The sequence below is a fragment of the Panthera onca genome, chromosome A1 (genome assembly GCF_046562875.1).
Source record: "Panthera onca isolate mPanOnc1 chromosome A1, mPanOnc1 haplotype 2, whole genome shotgun sequence".
Lineage (NCBI taxonomy): Eukaryota > Metazoa > Chordata > Mammalia > Carnivora > Felidae > Panthera > Panthera onca.
The window spans coordinates 7031670-7044643 of NC_138339.1; the positions used below are offsets into that span (position 1 = coordinate 7031670).

Sequence of the window (12974 nt, forward strand, 5' to 3'; positions counted from 1 at the left end):
TCTCGACCCTTTGGTTCTTCGTCATTGTTCCATTGGCATGTCTGACTTGGTCCTTATGTTCCAGCCATGGGATTTATAGTCTTCCTCCTGGGCTAGGAAGTCAGCTCTTGGAGGTTAGGAATTTTATCGCACCTATCTGCGTATCTTCCCTAGTACCTAACGCGCTTCTTCACACCCGGTAGGTAATCTTTTTTGCCAGTCAGATCTACAGATGAAAAGCTCCGAAAGTTCTACAAAGGATGGGATGGAGGACATGAATCGGTGACTGAAGTCGCTGGGAGTTTTCTTTTCTGCCACGTGTGAAACTATTTAGAAATTAACAATATCACAGCAGATTACACCAAGCATTAGAGAAATTAATTATCAAAGGAGACTCACGGAACAGGCGCAGATGGCAAGGCCTTATCACTAAAAGCCATTAGCAGTTGCGAGATAAGAGAGAGAAATCAATTAAAGAAGCCTCATAACGGAAACTGCCTGGCAAACATCAGAGGGTTCCTCTTGATGTCTGGATCCCATCTGCTTGCCCTGCTATTTTTGTCTCTTCCTCTTTTGAGAGGCTATGGTTTCACAGACGCAGAGCTTGGATAATTTTAAAAGGTAGATCCCCCAGCTTCCTTCTCTCCGCCATTGCCATTTCGTCCTCCCATACCATGACCCTGGAGTTCCTTCGAAGACTACTTCCGAATAGTCTCAAACGGGGCCAACTTCCCGGGACCAGGATAGAGTGGGAACAGATGTGGGAAATGTTTCACATCATGACAGAAGCACGACGCCAAATGGCAGTGTGTGGGATGTTACTTTCTCACGCAGCACGGCTTAGAAAATAATGCAAGAATGCGACACGGTACAAGCCAGTTCTACCAGAGCAAAACATTTAAGCTTTTTTTCCCCCCCTGACAAACTTAAAAAACTTTTTTTTTAAATTTTATTTTAGAGCAAGAGAGTGCACGAGTGGGGGAGGGAGGCAGAGGGAGGGAGAGAGAATCCCATGCAAGCTCCAGGCTCAGCCTGGAGCCTCACCTGCGGTTCGATCCCACAACCCCGGCATCATAACCTGAGCCAGCATCAAGAGTCAGACGCTCAGCTGACTGAGTCACCCAGGCGTCCCTTTCCTGACAACTTCTGAAGGCTCCCACACATGTCCTGGTATTTCTATTTAAAATTGTTCAAGAAAAAATTTAAATGTTCACAGGAGCCCCTGACAGTCTTCCTTGTAGTCACATACAAGGGTTCTGACATGGGATCTAGTCCTTCAACATTTTAGGATGGCCAAAGGGACAACACTTGGGGAGGAAGGATCCCATGGCATCTGTGACAAAGTCAATGCTTTCAAACCATTTTTTCATGTTCCAATGCCTGTTGCTTCCTTCCCTCACTTACTTAATTACAAGTCGCTTTGAAAATTATTATGTATGTGAATTGTTTTAACAGCCAAAATTATACATTTAATAATTCCATTGAGGGCGCTCAGATACAAGTGATACAAAAGTGGGAAATGCAAATCTGAGGCAAAACACAAATTAAAACATATTGTTGGTATAATTAAACATGTCCGTTACTTCTCCAAAAGGAAGGGCTGCCTGCTGTGAGCCAGACCAAACGACAAGGCCGGTGTGATCAAAACTCAGTTTAAAATCCTCTGGCTGCATTTGTGGGCCCGTGACTACTCCTGCAACACACCCCCTCCCTGCTAGTGGAAACTGGAATCAAAGTACACTGTGAACAGCTACGTCCACACACGAGAATAAGGCAACGAGCAAACTGGTACGGAGACCATTTGGGGTTAAGCTTCACAAGTGAAGCCTTATTCCTAAGCCTTGACCAGGGACTGTGATTCCCTTATTCACCCTGCTATCCCCAGAAGCCATCACTGGGTAGAAGTTTAATAATCATTAAATCACGGTGGAATGAAAATGGGTAGGGGCTTCTGGGTGGCTCAGTCAGTTAAGCATCTGACTCTTGATTTCAGCTCAGGCCATGATCTCACGGTTTCTGAGTTGGGGCCCCGTGTTAGGCTCTGTGCTGACAGCGTGGAGTCTGCTTGGGATTCTCTCCCTCTCTCTCCCCCGCCCCCTCAAAATAAATAAATAAACTGGAAAAAAAAAAAGAAAAGAAAATGGGTAAAAAACTCAAGCTGCTTACATTCTAATTACAACAGTGTGAGTTGGAGAAAACATCTATTAAGACCGTGACGTACGTGGGTCTTGCCAACCTGAGTAAACCCAAAGAAGAACGCACGGCAAGAGACACAATCAATTAAGTAAATGGCGAAAGCCTTTGAGCAAAGGAATTTCTCCCCAGGTTTTTGTTAGCTTGTTCATGAACTTGATTGTAGAGCCTTTTAGAAAGGAGTCAGCTGAGGCAGTATGTCCACCTGTAAAGTGGAACCCGCAATGGGCCGGATCCCTGCTTCTCTCCAGCTCTTCCGTAAGTCAGCTGAGTAGACCCACAGGCTCAGATTGGGATGGTGGGGTGGATAGAATGTTCTACTCGTGCAGCCACAGAAACACAGCCCCGGAAACACAGCCCCGGCCTGTGCAGTAAGGTCCGCACTGAAATACAAACTTTCCAAAGTGGAGGCAGACGGAAGTATCCAAAGATGCAAATAAATGCAAGAGTCCATCCCCAATGCTACCAAATCTGTACCCTCCCCGCCCCCCGCCCACACTGGCCAGGAAGCCCTCAGCTCCCAATCAGAGGGACAGCATCAGAGCACATCATTTAGAGGCCAACTTGGCTGGACAATGCAGTTAGTTGCTTTTTAAAAACCACGAACAAGCAATGCTTGCTCATATTCCAAGAGAACATTCTCTTCAATTGCAGGAAAAACGCTTAATGCAAGTAGACGCAGACAAGGCGAGCTACAGAAATTGACCGCACGGAAGGACACCACACTGACTCATCGACCCCGGAAGCTTTCTCTCTGGATAATCCATGATTAGCCCGAAAGCATCAGCAGGGCTATAGTCAAAGACTGGAGATGCATTTGGATAGGATGCATCAAACAGCTCGCTGACTGTTTTAGAGGAACTTCTATTAAGACTTTATGTTATATAGTCACATCTAAATTTTTTTTAATGCTTATTTATTTTTGAGAGTGAGAGACAGAGAGAGAGAGAGACAGACAGAGCTCGAGTGGGGGAGGGCCAGAGACAGAGGGAGACACAGAATCCAAAGCAGGTTCCAGGCTCTGAGCTGTCAGCACAGACCCCGACACGGGGTTCCGACCCATGAACTGAGAGATCGTGACCTGAGCTGAAGTCAGACATTTAACCCACTGAGCAACCCAGGCGTCTCTACAGTCACATTTAATTACTCGTTTGGCAGCAGTTACAAATCTGGCATCGTTTACAACGGAGACCTGGGTTTCCTATAGCTGAGAATTGCTACGCCTTTTAATGTCTGTTCTGGATGGAGTGAGTATTCACACAGACCTACAAAAGACCTTTAGACCCATGGCCATTTAATGGAAATTCTTAGGACTGGGACCAGGACGTTGTTTCCATATGTAAACTAAGTATCTTAATGTCAGGCATTGGAAAATCTTTATCACGGAATTCACTGGCAAACTCTAAAGAAAAAAAATTATGTATGTGCGCGTCTCCTTTATCTAAATCCCTTCTACAGCAGAAAATCTCTATTCCTAAAGCTTCTCCTTCCAATTAACTTTGCCATCACTGCATTTGAATTATTATAGGCGGAGACAAACCCGATTTTTTTGGAAAGTCAAAGAAATCTGTGCAACAGACTCTCCCAACACTATAAATAAAACATTTTTGTAAAATACTCCAGATCTCCATACCAATTGCCATTTCCAGAGGTTGTAGATGATAATTTATACGTCCTAGAAACAGACTGATGGATTAATTCCTATAATCCATCATTTTTCTTTTCTCCCCATCTGCATCATGCACCATTCTTAAACTCGATCACTGAACTTCCAGCGCTAAATTTCAGAAAACTTACACTTCTGTGGCCACCCGCCAAACCACCTGATTTTGTGCACTGATACTAACTTCGTCAAAATGCTCAACTCTCTTGGAACAAAATATGGCATTTTTGCTCTGACAATCTTTCATATTTGCAAGCCTTTCACGGAGCCATCTCATAACAAAAGAAAGCAATTTTTGCATTCCCATGCTAATGAAGGTGTAATATCAAATTTCAGCTAGGGAGATCAATCATTTCTCTGGGGAAGGATGTTTGGAAATACAAGTGAATGCATTTTAGGAGCACAGCAAGATTTCATGCTGTGACCTTCTTCATGAAGAAGGTCAAGGTCCTTTGTTGAGCCTTTGTGGATCACATGAACATTTTAGATTTTTGAGAGAGAGAGAGAAAGAGAGAGAGAGAAAGAGGGAGAGCACAAGTGGGGGAGAGGCAGAGAGAGGGAGACACAGAATCAAAAGCAGGTTCCAGGTTCTGATGTGTCAGCACAGAGCCCGATGTGGGGCTTGAACTCACGAACTGTGAGATCATGACCTGAGCTGAAGTCGGACACTGAACTGACTGAGCCACCCAGGCACTCTGAGCATGCCTGTTAACATTGTCAAGTGGTCTTAAGAACAGGATAAGAAGGAGGAAGCCTCCCTCCCTCTCCATCCTTGAGGATCTGGGATTTGAGGGGCTTCCCAGGAGGAGGAGGAGGAGAGGCGGGAGCAGGCACACCAGTTAAGATGACTGTGACTCAAACCAGCTAAAGTCATAGGGCACTTGGATCTCACATATCAGACAGCCCCCAGCAAGGGGGTGGAGGTGGGGGTGGGGGCAAGGCAGACGGGCACATTGGTGCCCCCAGCTCTGCCTCTCTGCCACACTACTGCATTCCCTCTGCTCCGACCTGGTGACCCCCCTCTGGCTGCCAGCAACTGGGGAGAAACCTTCCACCTCCTCCCACACGAGTCTCCAGAGGAGGAAAGGAGCCTCCCTTCCTGCGTCTTGTATTGACGGAATATAGAGACCTTTCCCAGGACCCCCTAACAGCTTTCCCCAAGGGAAGAACTGGTCCACATGATGGGAACCACTGAGCTAGATAAAAAACACCTGCTGGAAAACAAAGTGGAATCTGCCTCATCAGTAGCATCCACAGCCATCTGAGGTCTGGAAAGTTCCAGAGTCCACAGGACCCTGGAAGGCAGGGCTGAACCCCAATTAGTGGGCAGCCACATCCGAATTCCCATGCCCGCTAGCCTGGTATGCTCAGGATTTGGTTTCGCAAAGTCAGCCGTAGCGGGTACTTTTGGGGCCCACATTGTAGCCCCCACTCCGTGATCCCAGCTGCAGGCATGGTGGCGGCATCCACCGAGGGCGTGGCCTCACTTCCCGTGACTTTCTTTCCCCATTAAGGTCTTCTCGGAGGTCTCCGGGGACTACCGGGCTTGGGGGTGTGCAGCCCGGATCATCTCTCTGCCAAGGGGAGCTCAGGAGCCCTGCCGCTTCTGAGAGCCATTGTGCAGTCTTCTCAGCCATCCTGGAGGGACTCCGCCCGCTCTTCTCAGCAGTGACCTTGAAAACAAACCCTCGTACGGCTTTTCTCTTCTTCCCTCTAAGCCCCCCTCCTTCATCTCACCTGTTGCTGTAGATTCATCTCCAGAATAAACTATGTGATCGAGCTCTATTTTAAACAGAGCTCAGGCTTGCCCCCCTCAGCTCCCACCTCCATGGTGCGGAACACAAATCAAAGTGACGGGTGGCAGTCACCCCACGTATTTCAGAGGCTTTGAAGAACTTTGTCGTTTTCATGCACTCAGGTCAGGGCTCGGGGTGCCCTGCAGTCCCACATTTGGCACCCAGGCTTTGCACTGTCCTTCTACAGGGGCACTACTCACATTTTTAGATGATCTTTAACACCCCCTTAAAATTATGCAGTATACAACCTGCACAACTGTATACAGTGGTTTGGAGGATAGGTATTGGAGCGTGCACCTCCCCCAAGCATCTGGATATCTAGTCCTCCCCAAAGAATCTAGTCCCTCTGGACTATATGCACTCTCAAGAAGCCACCAAGGGTCATCTGTTGTTTTCAGTAAGTGATAGAGGAGGGCTTCTTTGAGCTTTAGCTTGAATGATTCACTTTATCAAATTCAGTCGGGCAAAACAGATTTCTATAAGCACATGGGTGTTTATGGTAACATCAGGAAAACTGCTTTTAAACTTTACCCTTCCAGATTATTTTTCAAATATCAGATAAGGCTACAGAATGCCGCTGGGACACATGCGGGTCATTGATACGAAAGCCTGGCCGGGAATCTGGCCGCCCCTCGTAGGAGCTGGGCCATCACGTCCCTTGGTGTCTGTCGTATCTCCATACCTATAAAATGGTTATTCTAACAATCATGTCACATCTCTGGTTCACTGGCAGGAGTAAATAATAAAACCCCTAAGAAGTTGTTCAAACAATGCCTGGCCTGTAGAAACGATCACGGTCATGACGAGGATGACGAGGATAGGAAATACCGTTTTTCTTTATGAAAGTTCTATATGCTTTCTGTTGAGCTGAAATCAACTATTTTACTTAATTTTATCGATTAAATTTTATATAAGAAAATTGTTTTTTTTTTTAGAATTATAAAATGGCACGTTCATAAACAATGGGCAAAACTAGGTGTATGTGCACGAGTTGTATATAGTTGTATATAAAACCGGTTGATATAACTAGCTAAAACTCGTGGTATCCCTTAGACGGGCCAACGGGCTTGGGGAAGGAAGCAAAGATTCCAGACTCCTCGATAAGCAGCCCACGCAGGGAGCCCAGGTGCGAGGTTGTAGGATACGGTCAGCGTCAGCAAATAAACGTGCGGGAATGGATCTCGGCCCAAAGTGAAGGAACCCCTTAACACACATAACAGTGTAAACTGGCAACGTCCGAACACCTGCAGACTCGCCCACACGGGGCACACACAGCACACAGGGGCCAAAACCAAGGAAAAATGACAGAACGAGGGGAAAACCTCTCATGCACCTCCTCATAGAAACGTGCCTGTCTTCCACGGCAGAATCCGCATAACCACCGTTCAGAAATGGGGACACACTAAACACGAGCCCAAAGGACACTAACAAGCACCAACCAACAAGGAGAAACTTAAAACTACTCGCGCCCGTTCACAAGTTAGTTTCCTCTGCTTCACGTTTCTTGTCCGTTGTAGGCAGAGAGGACATGCGAGCTGTCCATTCGAACAGAAGCAGGTGCCCTTGCAAGGAGGTGCTGATTCTTGTGAAGATGTTCTAGTACTAAAAAATAAACAGGGCACTAGAGGGGATTTTATTCATTTAGGAGGAAAGGAGAGGAGTCTTTCCAATAAGTCTGTTTCAATCTACCTCGTTTTCTGGGTGGGGGGGGTGAGATAAGCTTCTGCCAATTAATCTCACAGTTCTTGACCCAGGGTTTTCTGAGGAGGCCACAGCAACCGGACCTTTCCAGCACCTTAGTGCTGAGACGACCTGGACTGGGGTCTTTGCTTGGCCAAAGGCAGGGCTTCTGGTACGTAAATCGCTTTATCGGGGCCCGATGTTCTCATTTGGAAAATCACCAAAGTGTGAGATGACAGTTTTCAAAACAGTTTCTTAACTCCTGTGCGCCACACAAAACTGAGGTATTACTGCCGTTATTTTCCTAGATCGCAACCTATTTAAACTTCCAATTGCCAGGTTTCACCTGCTCCTTAATTTATCTATAGTGCCATTATTTGACACAAACAATTTCCAGTATGTTCTATCAACTTTGATTAACCTTCACAGAATCCCTTTGACAGGGTGTATTGATCTTCATGCCTTTCTTCTTGACCTTCAGGGTCCTCCTTCGGCCGGCTCTTTTGTATCTAGGAAATACATGCTCTCCTCTGCTCCCTGCGGAGAGTATAAATCACAGCTCTTGGTCCATTGTTTTACACTTTCTATGATATTTCGGTAATAAATACAGCGCTGGCAGGCGCTAAGTCTGCTCCCGTCTTTGAATTATCTTTGTTGCACCTGACCCTGTCTTCAGCTCTAATCTTTCACACCTCTGCTAAAACCTTTGAGGAAATTTTGAGTTACATTAACTTGAGAAGCAATTCTATTCATAGGACATAACGTCGCATGTCTTTCTTCCTTCCGTGTGTTGTAATCTTCGGCCCCAGCATAGAATTAAGACGTGCGTTAGATGTTTAGCTTCAGGTAACGTCCATGGTCATCGGAATCTCCTATGGATGCTCTCACGGTTGGGTGAGAGAACCTGATCACGGCTGATACAACAGACACGTAAGGACAAAAGGTCCTCTTTCTTTGAAGATAGGCTTTGTACTAAATAAAAGTAAAGAAAAACAAGGTCCTATCATTTATCGTCTAACATCCGGCAAAGAAATCAGGCACACGGAGTCCTGTCGTTCTGTGTGTGTCAGCGGGCCCGTTCTCAAATGCTGCTACAGGAACCCACCAGCCACGCGCTACTGGCCAAGTTCACTCATCTTTCTCAAGTTGAGTCACCCACCTCCAAGTGAGGTACTAACGAAAACTGCCCTGCAGGAATACAGGGAGAATACACACAATACATTTTCATCGCTCTTAGTGTCGTTTATGGCACGCAGTAGGCGTTCAACAAGAGTTCCTTATTTTATTATGTAACACAGGACGTCAGCTGATCACAACATACCTAAATAACAACTCCGCTATGCTCGCTCATACTGTCATTTCAGTACTTTATTTGACATGATGAAGTTAGCATTCGTTTTTAAATATTTATGTATTTATTTTAGAGAGAGCTGAAGCGGGGAGGGGCAGAGAGAGAGGGAGACACAGAATCCGAAGCAGGCTCCAGGCTCAGAGCTGTCGGCACAGAGACCGACGCGGGGCTCGAACCCATGAACCGTGAGATCATGACCCGAGCTAAAGTCGGACGCTTCACCGACTGAGCCACGCAGGCGCCCCTGAAATTAGGATTTATGAGGACTCGATCTAACAATTATTACAGTTCCTAGTTATTATCCAAAAAAAGGCGAAAAATGAAATGAAAATAGGCCAAAGATAATTAGCCCCAAAATGGGTACTCTAAAATGGTCTGGCTAACTATTTTCAATTAAATAATTACAACTCTGAATTGTCAGGGCACTGATGTGATGTAGGCTTAAATCCTGGTGGTATAACTGCCCAGACACTGTCACCCCTCAGCCTACTTCTCACGGGTGGGATGGGAGAAGCCACCATAAAGGTGACAATTTCTTCTGGGGTCCCCGCCTCTCTGTAGACAGGCTCAGTACCCTCGGGCAGGTCCCCTACCTATGTAGTCTCATGTCCCTCGCCCATAAACATGACTGTAGTAAAGTCACATCGGCAGGGCTATCGTAAAAGAACCAGGGACAAACAGAAAGCATCTGGCTGTCAGCGGGTATGCAATAAATATCACTGTTTCTCCTTTCTCTGCACCACCACCCAGGGTTCCTGCGAGCATTTTACAAGATTTCAGTCTACCATAACATGCCTAAATAATAACTCCAGTATGTTTAATTATAGCTTCCTGTCAATAATTCACTTGAAGTTAACTGGTAAGTTAAAATTTGTAAGACTTGATATAATAATTACCATTATGGTTCCTAGATAGTATCTAAACAGGTTAGAAATAAAAGATAGCCATACCAGATATGATTAGTATAAGATAATAACATTATAGGGGTTAAGTGTCTGACTCTTTAAAACATTTTTTTAATGTTTTTATTTATTTTTGATAGAGAGAGAGAAAGAGCAGGAGCACGGGAGGGGCAGAGAGAGAGGGAGACACAGAATCAATCTGAAGCAGGCTCCAGGCTCTGAGCTGTCAGCACAGAGCCCAATGCGGGGCTCGAACTCATGAAGTGTGAGATCATGACCTGAGCTGAAGTCGGAAGCTTAACCAACTAAGCCACCCAGGTGCCCCCCCTTTTTTAAATTCTTTTTTTAAAGCGTCTGACTCTTGATTTGGGCTCAAGTCATGATCTCACAGCTCGTGGGTTTGAGCCCTACCCCTGCTTGGGATACTCTCTCTCTCTCCCCCTATCCCTGCCCCTCCCCTGCGTGCTCGCTCTCTCTCTCTCTCTCTCTCTCTCTCTCAAAATACATAAATAAACTATAAAAAAGAAAACGATACCTGTGCTTAACTGCTATTATTCTATGAAAGACCTCCATAAAAAATGAACATACTCTGTGGCTCAAGATTTATAAACTATACCAAGAATAAGATCAACATGTTACTTTCAGTGACCATCACTTTTAAATAAATTTCTTAGAGATCTCGCTGATGGGATGCATTTTCTAAGCAATCCAACAAAACCCAGCCCCTCCTCCATGCTGCCTGCTTCTCAGGTGGCCACGGAGTGCCATTACTGCCCTCGAAGAGTCAAGAACTAGAATAAGTGGGAAAAGCCACATGAAAAGAAAAATAAATGGTGTGCTTCTATCATAAAAGGGCAGACTGAACCACTGTGCCACAATGACCCTCTCCTGGAAGGACATGCCAAGAAGAAAAAACAAACAGCAAAAAAACAACCCAAAACTCAAAATACATAAGAACTGACGTTAGGCTCACCGGAAACACGTATGGCATTTTTCTGGATTTGAAAATTGATGTTATATTTGCTTCATAAACCTTAATTCTGTAAATTTGGATGCATAGCAATAAACACATGAACACTCGAGGAAGACTTTCAGTTTTTACATTTATAATCAGACGTATCACAGACACACACACACACACACACACACACACACACTCTAGTGACTCCATAAGAAGTTTGCTACACTTTCCTTAATATAATTATTCCTTTCCTTAAACTCTTTATAATTTTTTCTTTAGTGTTTATTTATTTTTTGAGAGAGAGAGACAGAGCCTGAGAGGGGGAGGGGCAGAGAGAGACGGAGACACAGAATCCCAAGCAGGCTCCAGGCTCTGGACTGTCAGCACAGAGCCCGATGCGGGGCTCGAACCCACGAACCCTGAGATCATGGCCTGAGCCGAGGTCAGACATTCCACGGACTGAGCCACCCAGGCACCCTGCTTAAGCTCTTTATAAATGTGATTACTGAAGTCAATTTGCAATATGATAATGAATTGAAATGTTTACTGAGCTCATTATATTGAAAAGCTGTGGAATGTAAAGAGCAAGATGGACTCCAGGCCATCCCTCCCTGTGGTTTCCCAGCTGATAAGATAAACCCTGATTTGTGAGCGGAGATCCCGGCCTCAGAAACTGAGGCAGCAGAAACAGGAAATGATGTATTTCAGCAAGGAATAAAGCTACCTCATTTAAATTGTTTTCCTAAAATGAGGGAGTGCCCACAGATTTTCCTTTGACATTTTAACACGTAATTTTTTAAGTTCCAGCGTTTGCAATATCAATAAATGCATCCTTTTCAACTGGCACTGAGATTCTTCCTGGCCAATATTTAGTTCAGGCCAACCTGGAAAGAAGTGCTTCTCTAATCAGTAACCGCTCCTATCAAAGTTACTGCAATATTTGCCAGTGTGAAGGGGAAGGCGTCTAACCGCAAATCCCAGTAATGGAAATCTCCCTGGGTTGGGCATATCTGAGAAGATGCTCATACCCTCTTCCTCTCCCTGGATTTTCCAAGGCTATCTGCAGGGTGTGGATTTTGCACGGCACAAAACAAGTTGTACCGCAGCCCAAAATAACGTCCCTCAGCCTCATGAACCAAGGTTAGGAAAGCAATGCAAAGAACGACTGGAAAGATCAGCCAAACCGGACCTTCTGGGGCCGAACTTCTCCCCCAGAACATCCCCACCCACCACGTGCCCTCCGTGGTGCCAGTGCCGGGGGAGGGCGAACGAGGTGGAAAACCAGCAGCCCTGAGCACTCAGTCATTGTTACACGTGGCGCAAGAGAAAGCAACGATGGGTCTTTGGAAAGGTGCCCGCGCGAGTGGAATTTTATTAGAGAATGTAGAGTGCTAAAGGAAATATGACCTGCTAAGGCCGAAGAAGATCAAAACCATAGGTCGTCTCGTATTCCCTCTGAATCGGCACCGCTGTGCTCTGACAACAGCTGCACAAAGTTTCCCAGCCCTCAGAGTGCCTCAGGGTGATCCCGCATCCTACACGTCGGTGTGGAGACCTTATGCCATTTTCCCCAACGAAATATCGTGGGCAGAGTCAAGCAGACGGAAGCTTTTGTCACAACTCAGAAATCAGAACTGAAAGCACCCCAGGGCAGTTCATCCCATAAGTGAGGCTTTAATTCAAGAAGCCTCCCAGCTGCTGTGGCTTTCCAGTATTTCCGCCAAACATCAACCAGAGAAACTGAACACCATTCACGGCACCTAGTACGTGCAGAGTATCTAGTGCCTGAGCAGGTCGTGTTCGCAGAGCGTTTCCTGTTTGCAGATCTTCTAGTGTCTGTTGAAAATCGACTGTTTGCAGACTATCTGGTACGTGAGAGCATGTTATACCTGTGGAACATGTAACGTGTGCAAGCCATCCAGTGCCTAGGCATGAGGTTTACAGAGCATGTGGTTTGCAGAACACCTAATGTTTGCAGCGCTTCGAGTGTGTGCAGAGCACCCAGCGGGTGCTGGCTCTGGACTCCCAGCGCTACGTCAGGGGCTGGGAACGAGGGGGACCGTACTCACCACATTGCAGCCCGCGCAGTCAGGTCCGTTCTCGCAGGTCCTGCGGCGAGCCTGAATGCCGCCCCCGCACTGGGCTGTGCACCGTTCCCAAGGACCCCAGCCTGTCCAGAACATGTGTGGGGGGCACAGCAAATGCTCATTGCAGTATCTGTGGGGGGGAAACCAAGAGGAGAAGGAAACCGTTCAGCGCAACCTGAAGCCACGGGTCTCTCCGCTGTCCGTCCCTGCACCGGGGGGTCGGACACATGGGCATGCTCCGCGTGGGGGGGTTTCTGTGTGCGGAGTGGTCGCACGATAAAGGGGGCAGATGTGGGCTGGCCATGCTGTGTGCACACGGACGATGGGATGCACGGGAGACAATGAAGAAGATGCTAAACTCA

At 46.4% G+C, this 12974-nt stretch overlaps 1 protein-coding gene across 9 annotated transcripts in view; it reads right to left on the reverse strand.

Annotated features, from left to right (window-relative positions):
- SEMA5A (semaphorin 5A) overlaps positions 1-12974 on the reverse strand; it is a 477392-nt gene that overhangs the window by 52534 nt on the left and 411884 nt on the right. For all 9 annotated transcript variants that reach the window (XM_078444329.2, XM_078444308.2, XM_078444311.2 and 6 more), the window contains one exon: positions 12595-12742. In XM_078444329.2, the coding sequence (XP_078300455.2) occupies positions 12595-12742 (148 nt within the window). The remainder of the gene's footprint in view (positions 1-12594; positions 12743-12974) is intronic.